The 13,752-nt window shown below is 37.4% G+C and overlaps 1 protein-coding gene across 1 annotated transcript in view; it reads left to right on the top strand.

Moving 5' to 3' along the window:
• Positions 1-487: 487 nt before the first annotated feature.
• The window catches only part of HAAO (3-hydroxyanthranilate 3,4-dioxygenase), a 33,949-nt gene continuing 20,684 nt past the window's right edge, over positions 488-13,752 (top strand). The window contains exons 1-3 of the mRNA XM_033055866.1: positions 488-584; positions 4,541-4,619; positions 13,031-13,114. Coding sequence (XP_032911757.1) covers positions 505-584; positions 4,541-4,619; positions 13,031-13,114 — 243 coding nt within the window. The 5' untranslated portion in view covers positions 488-504. The remainder of the gene's footprint in view (positions 585-4,540; positions 4,620-13,030; positions 13,115-13,752) is intronic.

The following is a 13,752-nucleotide window of genomic DNA, read 5'->3' as shown; positions in this document are numbered from 1 at the left end:
CTTATAAATGTAGGAGACATCTATATTTTGGCTACTTGGCAGAAGAAGATCCCAGTATTTTCAAACAAATACACATACCAGAAACATTCAGCCTTAGAATGTTGAAGGGAGGTTTCTATATTAGACTTGAAAGGAGTGAATGCCCCAGCCTTGCTCATTTTTTCTGACTGTGAAACAAGGCCATTTTTGTAGAGAGGTGACATACACAATCCAGTTGATGCAGTAAAGAGAGTTAAGAAACCCCCTGTGGGCAAAACTCAGTCTCCAATAAAAATATATATTTTAAATACACTAGTCAATTATTAGCTAAGCTGCTGGAGCTTTAGTACTCTATGAAGTAACCTTTGGCTGATGGACCTGTCCCTTTTGACACTGAAGCCTGAAGACACCTCTCCTACCAGCCAATCCCCTGAGCACTGGGGTTGGAATCACAGACAGTCTGCTCACAGAAAAACACTCGGCAAATTCGAATATTTCAGGCAAAAGTTTCACAGGTGGTGGACCATGGAGCTTCTTGTGAATGTAAGAAAATGGATAGAAGAAAACAAAACTGCCTTTTTGCCACCTGTTTGCAATAAGCTCATGTAAGTAAATGAAGATTATTTTTTTACCAAGTTATTAGATACACAAATATTCCTAGCTGTTAGTGGAAGCTGCAACGATGCATACATGTAAAGATTAATAAGGAACCATAGTTCCTCTCAGACTGCAGCCAGAGTGCTATTCCAAAGAACAGAAAGTGAGTGAAATCTGATTTCCAATAACTCTGCAGAAACTGCAAAGATCAACTTGAATGCAAGATACTTGCCTCAACTCAAAGGTGCTTGTAGGCTTGTAGGCAAGAGAATTTGTCAGGCTCTATAACAACAAGCTCCTAGAAATCAGAGGAGATGGCATCACATCCAAAACCAAATTACAACCTCAAGTAGCTAAAGATGCTGAGAATCATTTCAGCATCACAGAGGACCCAAAGCTGCAGGAGCAATCAAAATCAGAAGGATATATCACTGAAAAACAAGGAAAAAGGAAGGGCAGCGGTACCAAAGGGTCAGATTTCCAGGGCATTTCCAGATCTGTCAGGGCAGGAGGCTAGGGAGCCTGAAGGGACAGTTTACAGCAGTCTACAGTATTCTGAGTGAGGCAGCTAATATAAGGGGAAAAAGTGTGGGCATTATGCAGTTGTTCATACACCGTGCATATTCTCTGTGTCAGAGTTTGTGAACAAATTCCAGTGTGTGTCAAAACATTGACAGGGATTTCTTTTGCCAGTGAAGCTGAGAAGAAAATATTTTGTCTAAAACTCTGTATGCAGAAAGCTTTCATTAGAAAGTATTCTCTCTAAGGAGTGATAGTCAGGTTTTATAAAGAAATTAAAAAGCATTTTCTTAACTTTAATTAAAAAAAACTTTCTTTACAATTTTAATAATTAAAAATATATATATGTCTCTTGCCCTACCCTTAAGTGCTATCTCTAATGAAAAGCTGAATGGGCAGTAATATATCACTGATATTAATTTCCACTCACAGGTGCAAAGGTTACTATTCAAAGCAAGACAAAGAAAAGGTAAAGAGTACATCCTTAGTGCCATGTCTGTGTTAAAACTACAGCTTATGTAGAACTGAAAAATTATGAAACTTGGATCACTCCAAGTGTTCCCATTTCTTTCATTTTCCAAATGGATTTAGGAAGCATTTTATGAAGCATATTCATTTCTGAAGCTTACCAATGATAATGAGAAAATTTTAGTATTTTACATATATGGAATATTTATGTGTTTTTTTCCTTATCAGTACAATGAACATTTTTTGGTTTTACTGGTCTGTACTGCTTACTAGTAGTTCTGTGTAAACCTTGAGTAAATCTGGAATGTGACATCTGTCATAGATCTTTGCCCAGAAACCTTTTAAGAAGCTACAGTGAAACAATAAACATTTTTTGTGACAAAAATTGCATAGTTTAAAACAAAATCAAATTTCCAACATGGCTTCAGCTTATGTAGAAGGAGAGTAAAACCATTTACTGCAGGGATTGATCTACCACCACCTGCACCTGGTGCTACCTAAATGCTTTCAGGATTTTCTAAAAGGTTTTAGGTGGTTTTCCAAGAAGCAACTAATAGATTTTCAAAATTTTTTAAAAGGCCTGATCCTTTATGTGCTGAGTAGAAATGTTTAAGGCAAGCTCAGTGTGTCCTACTGCTTCATTGGAAGGCAACCACCTCAAAATTTAAGTAACTTCATTTCGAGGGAGAATTAACAGTTGAAACTAGGTCTCACAGCAAGGCAGTAGGGCTTTTGGTATCTAAAGTTATTACAACTTTCAGGCTTTTGTGACACTGTGTTCCATATATTTGAGAGGATCACAATTTTTAAATACCTGTCTGGGATTGCAACACAAAACCCCAATTCCTGAATTACTGCCTATTCAGAGTTTTACCAAGGTCAAGAAAACAATACATCTAATTAAATTGCAGCTCTGACATTGTATTTTAATGACACTATCTTGCAAGTTTAAATGCTTTTTAACCTCAACAGTGAGAAATTAGTGCTAAATCAAACCCCTTGAGACAGCTGATTTTTACAGATACTTCTAAAACTCTTCTTCTGAGTTCAGAACATGATACTTAGCAAAAGGACAGCTGAGTGTGGTCATGGACCATCTGATTTTTTGTAGTCTTAAAATGTTTTTAAAGGATTACCTGCTGGTACTACTTTATTTATGCAGAGAAGAAGAGAAATGTAAGAGTATAGAAAACTTAATAGTCCATTATTAGCTCCTCATTCTAACAATAGTACAGTCAGGTAATTTTCTTATCCCTGAAACCTTTACAATACTCTTAACTGCATTTTGGCAGTCTTGACTGAAACTGCTTTTCTTTGTTATGATATTTCTCCTTAACTTAAAGCAACTATGTTAAGCAGATAACTTTATTTAGCAAGATGGACAAACTTACCTGGTGGAGTTCCTGCTCATATTTCATAGCTGGAATCTTTTGATGATACCAGTATATATTTGTTAATGATTGAATGATTAATCCATATCCTGTTCATTATATAAAGCCCAGGTGGGATAAGAGAATTAATCTTAGATTAATTGCAGATTTGCCAAATTGAGAAGTCAAGCAGTAATTGTTTTAAAGCAGTATTTTCACTTTTTACTTAGTGAACTAATAACAAAACTGAATGTTTATTAAAGAAAATGACCCATCTTAACAGTAGACTACAAGATACCCACAGACTGCCTTTCTCTTATTTGATTCTACAGGGTTGATTTTCATTTATTTCATTCATTATTATCTGTATTGCTGCTGTTTGGGTCATCCTGCCCTTCTTTCATAGAAGTGTTCATTAATACAGAGGTATTGCAGTGTGCTGTTGAAAATCAATATTAAATCTACATGGTACAAACAATTTGGATATCAGTTCCTTATTTTATGATGCAGATATGAAGCCCAGTGCTGTAAAATAAACAGCTTCCTATGGAAAGAACAGTCAGTTCTAATTCTTTAGTTTTATTTGACCAACTAATTTGTCACTGTTACTTGTTATGTCTGCTTTACTAGTCCCCACTGTGTTGGGCATTATGATTTAAATACTCTTCACAGAAAAAGTGATAGTGGTAGCACATTGAATATGTATGTGCAACCACTCAGAACAGCTTTTCTCAATTAAGGTGCTGACACAGGGACAGGTTGTTGTTCCCTGTGTTTCAGGGGATCATGGCTGTGCTGGTTCTGTGTTACTGCCCAGAACCTCCTCATTGCAAAGCAGAGATTAACACACCTCAGTTCACTTCTCAAACAGCAGAAGAACAAATCTTAATTCACACCTAAAAGTCCTGATTTTGAGGGCTTTTTTAGCAAAGGAAGACCTGCTACCTTACCTTTTTATTAGTGTGAATGGACTGATAGGTAATTGGGGTGATAGGCATTTCTTGTGATACCTGAGAGGAATGCTCATTCGGGCTCTTAAGAGGGGTAGAGTTAAGAAATTACCTGGAATCTCCTTTTCTGAAATAGCCACAACCAGAAGGAAACCATTGTAATGTTGTTGAAGTTTAGCAAAGCCAGTATAAGCAGAACAGAAATTACCTGGCAATTCCTACCATCAGTATCTCTGGTAATTCTACCAATATGGGGGGCAGGGGGGAAAAGTATGTTTTTACCTTTATTAACTTTTAAGAGTTTCACCTTCACATAATCAGCTCAGGTTGAAGAGCCTTTTTTCTACCTTGTCTCTTAGGTAACATTCTTTATCTTTTCAGTTCAAAGCTCTTTTCACAGCTGGCAGCTATTGTTGTCCCTTTTCCGTAGCTGGAGGCACTGAAACACCAGGAGGGAGGTAGTTGGCCTCAGGTCACCCAACAGGACAGTGCCAGAGCAGAGAGATGCATCCAAGGTCTTATGAGTTCTTTTACTGGCTGTTGCTTTTCACTTAACATTGTTTCATTGACTCACTGTCCTAAAAGAATTTTGAAAAATAAATTAAATTAAGAGCATAATGAATAGAGGTAGTTTCAAAATGTCACTTTCTTTTCTAGGCATCGCTATCAATTAAATGTGATGTTTGTTGGAGGGCCAAATGAAAGGAGGGATTATCATATTGAAGAAGGAGAAGAGGTAACCTATGGGTTGTTTATATTATTCTGATTTAATTTATCTATAATGATTAAATGCAGCTACTTTTGAAGCTACAGATTAGCAATGCCCAGCTCAGAGATGTTGTATTTATTAGATCTATTCATAGGCTCAAACAGAATCTTTCACAAGGACCAATACATCATCTGTGCATTTTGTTTGAAACAAGCTTGAGATCAGATCTGTTCTGCTGTAATTAATTTCCAACATGAAACTAGAGAAAGTGTTCTGACACATCCAAGTGTCTCATTTCAACATTTTGGAATGGAACCTTAGGAAGGTAATGACATTTTTCAAGCAGTATTTTGTTGCAGAAGATTGAGCTGTATTTCAATACTAATTTACACATCCAAAAATAAAAACTATTATAATTCACTAAAAATAGCATTTTTTGTGAACTTTGTGAAAATCATTAGCTTTTCAGCTTTCATTTGAGTTTGGAAAGTTAAAGAATAGAGTCTTTAAATATTTTTCAAATAATTTCCCTGTGCTCAAAGCCATTCCAGCTTTGAGTTGTGAGTAGCCATTGCACCAAATGCAGCATGGAGGAAGAAGGAGTAGAAACCTAACAAAATTGTAACAATTTACATCTTCTTTGTTTACTGCTTTTTTTCTTGGAATTGCTTGCTTGGCCTGGGAACTTCTCCACCACTGAAAGAATCCTAGGGGAAAGTGGTTACTAGAGGCCTGGAAATAAGGGTGTCAGGATGGAGACAATTTGCCTTGCTTCCCAGCAAAATAATTAAACTTTGTGTCATTCCAATGACAGTTGTCAATGTAATTTTAAGTACCTTTGGAAACTCAGCCTTAAACATCTACATAGTTTAAAGCCTAAGTGGGCCAAGATTCAATAAATCCTTTTGAAGAGAAAGAAAAATTAATTTACTTATCATTTTTCCCCAAACCCACCCCAGCATTTCACAAGAGCCTTTGTTGATTTCCTGTTCTAACTGTGCCATGCAGTGTGTGTAGTCCTTACAGACACACAGCTCTGGAAGAGCAGATGCTGAGTTATCTCTAGGTGACTCCCACCTGTGTTGCATTGTCACCACCATCTCCCAGCCCACATGTGGCTGTGGGCACAGGCACATCCATCACATCAGACACACTCCACTGTGTCTCTTCTCATGGGCTGTGCAGGGAGAGCACTTGCAGCACCAAGGACCAGGCCATCAGGCTGCTTGGGATTCCTTAAAAGGAAAGTTAGACTGATTTAACTTTTTTTTTTTTCATGTTGCAAGATGTTCCTGTATTTTTTAATAGCTTGGCCTACCCTTTTATAAACTCTTTATATGACTTCTCAATAATATAAAAAGTTAGCCATATCTGTAAAGGCATAATTTTTAATTTACTGTTGCATACTGATGTTACTGCTAACTCAAGTGGAAGCAAGGTTTTTAGGTATCAGTACATGCTCATTTACATGGTAAGCTTCCCACAATTATTCAGAAACCAGAAATGGAAACATAACAACCCTATCACACCAGAAAACTGGCAATACACACATCAGAAGCATTATCAGTTATGTACCAGTTTAACATATGGGCCAATTTCATTCAGTTTTATAAAAGTACATTATAGTTATTCATTGCATTTTACCATAGCTTTTTATCAGACACACTTGCACCTTCCTGTGATCTAACTTAGAACCATATTTCTCATTAGAGAAGAATTGTGAGGTAGAGAGTATCTTAGCAAAAGGGCATATTCCTAAATTAGACTTGGGATTAAAAAAACACCATTCAAAACAATGTTCAGCTCATTATTTTGCCAGAAAAAGGGTAATTTATAGCTCTGGGTGATAATTTCAAGACGGGCTACATAGACATACTGTCAGAAGGCCAAATCACGATGCAAAAACCCACAAATCCTTCAGGCAAATTTAGCTGATGCTGTTCTACTGTGAGTATTCCAATAGCAAAGAAGGGTTGGTTTAGAGAGAAAGTTAAATTTAGGATTGTTTGTATGTGTCCACTTGCTGTCTTGTGCCTGTTATCACACAGTTTATGGAGTGTCCTGTGTCACAACTTCCGCTTGAAAGCCTGCAGCTCACAGCAGCAAAGGGTTGGCACACAGAGATAAGGGCTGAGGAGCATCCTCCTGCTCCTGAGCTGCTCTCTGCTGGTGCCATTAACATGCAGGTGTATCAGGAAGATTAGTTCTGACTGGCTAATTAGGAGAAAAAAAAAAGAGGCTTGATTTGAACTCTCTTCAAAGCCTTTTAGAATTGTCTTCTGAACAGCTATTTAGGCTAAAATGACAGCTAGTCTAGCACAATTTCTTTCCTCCTCTCAACAAGCAGGCATTTCCTAAATAACTCTTACATTTTGTTCCTTCTTAGTTTTCTCTGTAGTGCTTCACTGCCTTCTTAAATTTCTGTGCACTACTTCTTTGCCACATTTCTGCACTGAAAGAGTCTCATATCTGAGACATGGTTTTCCATTGGACAGTTGTTTTTTTAAAAGAGAAAAATCAAGCAGATAAATCATTCACAGTCCTTGGCTGGAATTTACCAGGAGGTCATATTCATTATTATTTGTAAAGTTCCCTTTTGCTCCCATCTCCATCAGAATAGAGGTAGAGTCAGCAAACATCTACTTGGACATTCTCTACCTCTAAATCAGACACATTCAAAATGAAATAAAATGAAAAATGAAATTGCTTTGGGAAATGCATCTTCTTTTGGAACATGGCAAAAACGTGCTGTGAGAATGGACCCATATAACTGATACTGAGAACTTGCTAGGAAGTGTTTGTGCTGCATGATGAGTTCTGAGGGTTTCAAATGAATTGTTATTCTCATGTGCCTCATTTGTCAAGAAAGTTTTGGGTTCCATGGACTACTGGCTACAATTCTTACGTAGTCAACTTGATGCGGCTGCTGAAAGTTTCTGTGGCAGCCCTGACAAGATCACAAAATGGCTAAGGTTGGAAAACACTTCCAAGATCATTGAGTCCAACCTTTTCTGAACACCACCTTGTCATCTAGACTATGGCACTGAGTATCATGTCCAGTTGTTTCTGAACACCTCCAGGAATGATGATACCACCACCTCCCTGGGCAGCCATTTCAATGCCTGACAATCCTTTTCATGAAGAAATTCTTTCTGCTGTCCAACCCAAGCCTCCCCTGGCACAGCTTGAGGCTATGTCCTCTTGTGCTCAACCCCTCACAGCTATGGGGTAGCAGGTGCCAGGGAACAGTCCTCAACATGTCTTTGTCTTGGATTTTTCATCATACCATAGCATCTGTGACAAGAAGAGTTTCAGTGTTAACATAGCCTACAGGTTCATGGTGTATTTACTGCATTTTTACTTACTTGTAAAGTCTGAGGATAGGAAAAAAAAAAAAACCTTCTTCCAAAGAAGCAAGTGACAACTCAAAGGCACGTATATTTTGGAGAAAGGTAATGACAGAGAAACCCCACAATCATAACAAAGCCTAGCTCTAGTAAAAGAATTTCAGAATTTACTTACTACATTGTGTGGGCTGCTTTGGGGGAAAGTGAGATATGCTAACAGCTAAATCTAGGATCATGAAAGTAGTTAGGCTGCTGTCTCTTTACCCACCTCAGTCCACCACTTACACACAATGAATCTCAACTGCCTTTGATTTAGCTGAGTTTGATTTCTTAACAATTTACATTCTGATGTTGAGTCTATATAAAACAGTTCCATGCAGAGAAATTCAAATTAGCCTTTCATCTACCACCTGCAACACATTTGCATTGGCACAAACCCCACTTGAATTTAGAAGTCCCGATTCTCATTGTGCTGTATTCTACCCTAAGTTTCTGCTCTCAGCATCTAGGTTGTTTCCTATGGATAGAGCCACCTAATTGTTGGCACAGCCGCACAGACCAAAGCCCTCATACTGCAGTCCTAAAGAGAACTCTCAGAAGAAGGAGTTCCCCTTCCTTTGATCATCTTGGTGAATCTCTGCAGCTTCCTCTAGCACATTCATATGGTCTGACTGCTTCATGCTTTGAAACATGATACAGGTTTGAGATCACATCTGCCACAACTCATCTGAGTTTTCTGACCTGACTTTTGATTTTCTCTTTCTGTCCCTCTCACACAGACACCACAAGTAAGACTTGGCTCCAGTTTCTGACAGATTATCTGCTTAAATGAAGCCTGACCCCTTCTAGTGTATGCTGCTCTTCAGTCAGCATGCTTTTGAGAAACTCTCCTCTATCAGATCAATTTGCCCTTTGCATTTTATAAGGATAGTGGATATCTGAAAACAAGGGGAAAGTGGGGCTTGGTGAGCATTCCCATTTGTGATGCTTATATCTCAAATAAATCTGAGAACCCGAATTACAATGAAGCAAGAGAAACATTTTTGCTCCTTCACATTTAAAAACCCTCCCATTTATCTGGCAAAGACTCTTGGAATATTTGAATAAGAGACAAAGCTCCTATTAAAATGTAATAAGAATGATGATCCTTTTGCATCAAAAAGAGATTGTGTCTTCAGAAATAATTTTGCTGCATAAGATTGTTGGCATGAGTTTTGGCTAGTATTCAGGTTTCACAGACAACACATAAATGAAAAGGGGGAAATAAAAAACAAACCACAACAAAAGCCCTCAACATAGTTTTCTCTACCTTACTTATCTATTTGTCTTGTAGACTTCTGATGGCTGAAAAACCCTTGTGATGAGAAAGGGAGAAAATTGTTTTTCTGTACTTAAATAGATCAGTCACCACTGAAGTCTAGAGAACACTCAGGCTCTACTCCCACATCAGAATTTGATTTGCTCTGCAAATTAATTTAGTCCATAACCATATGACAAGCAATACAAGCCAGGATATACCAAGCCAGAGCCTAATCCCAGAAGTGTCTGAGCAATCCCAAATTCCATTTTTAGATGCAGTCAGAACTCAAAGTATCCTGCTACTTGCAGGTCTCTTCAGAGGTCTGTAAATAAGCTGTCAGCTATCAAAGCCCTCATGGAGCTCCAGGTTCCTGTGTCTATGCAGAGATTGATATCAAAGGTGGATCCAAATTAAATTATATACACTGCTGTACCTAAAATAAAATAGACTTGTGGGTTTTTTAGTTAGTCCGTACAGACCAATTACAAATTCTGTATTCTTCCACTGCTAGATGATTCTTTGTTTACACATACCTGGATGAAGGAGCAATTCTCACCATGCTAATAGAGTGAGGATGTTAGTACTCTTTTAAGGTAGTATCCACATGTTCTACTACTCTATTGAAATTTCTGTCAAAGACAAGCAGCTTCATCAATGCTTCTGCTGATGGCAACAGTGAATTCCTACCTCTGTGCATCTCCTCCTCTTGCCTCCAGAAATGCCAGCATACGTAATTTATTCTATGAGTACTCATAATTGAATGAAATATCCCTGTACAGACTTGAGAATGATTCAGCACTGGCCACACTGCCTTCCCCTGCAGGTTTGAAGCATGATCAAAAAGGGTGAAGCAGACTAAGGAAGGAGGATGTATTTCTCCTACAGCAAAGAAAATTTAAGGAAAATTAAAATAATTTTAAAAAACCTTCTCTGACTTAAGGTGTTTTTATTTGAGTTTCATAGGTATATCTGCAGTTTTAATGACCATATTGAGCAATGTTATGAAATAATGTTATGCTTTTGGCAAAGAAGCACTTCTAGGTGGCTCATAACTTTTAAAGTGAGCATTAATAAAGGAGGCGCTTTTAGTATAATCATAATGAGAAGATACCACATAGTAAGCAGAAAACGAAACAAAATGCTGAAGTCTGGAAAAGAAGAGGAAAGGAAGTAGATACAATAATAAATAAATAACCACATTTAGTAGCAAAGAATAAAAAGAATTGTGAACAGCATTTGTTTCTTCCTTGAGACATGTTTTTTACCCAGAAAGACAAAATTCATACCCAACTCTGAGCCATTATGCAGTAGCAATATACAAATCTAGGCTTTTCTACAAGAAGAGACATATATTTCACATCTCAAGAGGCCTTGTCATTAGTAAGATGTTAATAGAGCAGAAATATTGCATATTTCCTCAGTTTTTACTACTCCTGGGGAGAGTGGAGACTAGATTATTCCAGTAAGAACAGTATAGCTGGGAAAGCTTATATTTTCAAGTGGTATGAATTATTGACTTACTATGCTATCTATATAGGCGCATATATATATATATATATACACATACCCAATTTTTTAAACTCAGACCTTGATTTTTCTTTTCCAAGAGAGGCTTACACAAATGTTAGATTTGCCCAAAAGGCAAAAGTCAGTCAATATTCAGAAAAAATAAGTTTCCAACAAAAAGACAGAAAAGACAGTACTGTGTTGCCAATCTTGCCTCTGACATGGGCGTGGACTATAACTCACTGACATATTAAATAGCTGACAGTTTCCTTGATAAAAAGTTCAGGTTATATTATAAGCAAGGCAGTAGATTCAGTAATTGCTGCCACTTGTATTAATCACAGTTACATCAGATGATTTATGGATGACTGAAGCACTCAGGCAATTTAAAAGGAAAAAAGTTTTGAAGAATAGACCATAATTTACAGTGAAAGGTACTATTTAAATTCAGTCATAAGAATGCTTTCATTGACAATATGTAGCCCACGTTATTCCTCCTCTCCCACTGCAAAACAATTATTTTAATTCATAACGTACTGTTTATAATCTTCTCTTATACCTGTGATGTTTCACTGTGAACTGGATAGCTGACATCCACTCTCAAGTTTTGCATTTCCAGAAAGGTTGGATAAACTTTGCCTCAGTTGTCCCTTCCCTCATCTACATGTCCTGTGCATGTGTGCAGTAATAGCTGCCCCAGGAGCTGCAGGGGAAATAGCACGCCAAAGCTCAAGATTTACAAAATGATACTTTAAGTTTCAGCATTAGCAGTGCCATATGACCCACAGCTGGTGTGACAATCCATCTAGATCATAGAGTCTTAGATGAATCTTCCATGAACTGAAGGAGGTGAGGTCATTTCCCCACTCAGATCGCTCCCTGTCATGCAGGGAGCAGCTGGCCCTGCCCAGTGGAAGGAGAGCTTCTGTAGAGTTGGGTGCTGCCCTTTAGAAATACCAAAAAAAGTCAGAGAAAAGAACACAGGGAAATGGACTGCTATGAGGATGGCACTGTGGCCTTCTAAACAAGAGTTATCATTTATCTGTAATGTTGTTCCTAGCTCAAGGTGAACTTTTCACTCATGTAAAAGCTCTCAGCATGAGCTTTTTTCCCAAGTGTTTCTTCAGTTGTCCCTATTATTTTGTTCCCTTGGCAGCATTTTTGTTCTTTCTCATGTTCACAGAGGTGTTTCTCAATTCCAGGGGGCATGCATTAATATTTCAAAACACTTTTGTAAATAATAACGATTAAAAAATTGATTAGGCTTTTCTGATGTTGGAAGGAGTTCAGTTCAGGGGGGTTGCATGCTTCAGTAGTTTTTTCTTTCCCTTATTTATTTTTCGTTTTGATGAAATTGTAGTGACTTGCTTATTTATATAAGGGATTTTTTCAGCTATAGTTCTAACTTTGAATCATGTTTCAGACTACTTCAGCTGCACTAGCACTCTGGTTTCTAGATGTGGTCAAGAGAACATGAAGGCAAGTGACTTTTGGAAATATTATTGCTCTGCACTACATAAAAGGTGGAATGTGCCCATTATTTCAGGTCAAAGATACAAATCTTTGTAACACAGTTCTGTCATGAACATGAGGACCTGAGCACCTCAGAGCCCCCACAAAGCAGAGCTGGTTTTTTTCTGAAAACAGCCATAGAAAGGTCACCGAAGACAGAATTTTGGGTTCAGTGGCTCTGTCCTTATATACACTTGGAATGTGATTACATACACAGTGGGAAGAGTAGCAACTGTTGCTGGATTTGAGGGTATTCACAAAAGTAAAGAAGAACAACTTCCAAATGGGCAATTCTTCCCAAATGAGAAAATGCCATTAAAAAATTGAAAAAGTACGCCAAAAAACCCCTGTGTGTGCATAATTGGAGCTTATTTGGAAAGATGGCATTTAATTTGATTGATTAAAGACCCTGCTACATCTGAAATGAAGCTTTCTATATTGTGTAATTAATGGATGCTTAAACTGTAACGTTGTGCCCTGCAAAAAGTAATTCCAAGGGTAAAACCAGGATAGTAGAATTCCACTAGGTCCAGAAGATAGCTCTGTGCATTTATAGACCTCTTGGATAGATTGTTTATTCTTAGTAAGATAATAGAAATAATACATATTCTGTAACATTTTTTAAATCAATAAATTTTAGAAGCCTGTTATCATTAGAAAAAAATCTGTAACTGCAAATTGAATATATTTATACATGTATTCTTTGTATAGAGTATATAAAGTACACAAGGTTTTGGAGTAGCTGCCTTAATTCTATTTTCTTATTTCTTCAGCTCTTTTACCAGGTTCAAGGAGATATGTGTTTAAAGATAATTGAAAATGGGAAACAAAAAGACGTTGTCATCCGAGAAGGGGAGGTAAAACAGGATTCTTTTATGTTATAGTTATAATATAACATACTTATGTTAAATTATTGTTTTAGGTGTTATTTAGAAACCTTTTTATACCTGCTATGCAAGAGGTGGCATCAGGATCTATTGGGTAAAAAAAAAGCTTGAATGGAGTATTAAAAATTTCAAGTAAATAATAAGAAACTACCGTAAACTGTGTTCAACATTTGACTGTTTCAATAACAGATAAAAACCCCTCTGAACATCTGGAGCACCTATTTATATAGTCAGGAATACTGAGAAAAGTTCTTATTCTCCTGCATTGCATGGGATCTGCCATGTGAATTCAGTCAGATCAGTCTTTTATTTACACCTTGCCAGGTACACACCACTCACCCACCCACACCATTAAGCAAACTGCCTGAACGGAGGAATTCAAATAATTCATGTATTTTCAGCCTTCTTTAGTCCTCAGAGCTAGGCTTTCCAGCCATCACAGTAGGACAGCTTTAAAAGAGTCGTTGACAAATGAAATTTATCCAATTTTCCTTTATAGTAGTACACTTGCTAAAGCATAGATTGCAGTGCTTTTACTGACAGCATGAATAGATACTGGCTGTTACTATGAGTTAGAGTTAGATGTACTACAACTGCCACTCATGGTT

This window comes from Catharus ustulatus, chromosome 3 (assembly GCF_009819885.2).
Source record: "Catharus ustulatus isolate bCatUst1 chromosome 3, bCatUst1.pri.v2, whole genome shotgun sequence".
NCBI lineage: Eukaryota > Metazoa > Chordata > Aves > Passeriformes > Turdidae > Catharus > Catharus ustulatus.
This window is presented reverse-complemented; position numbering and strand designations above follow the sequence as displayed.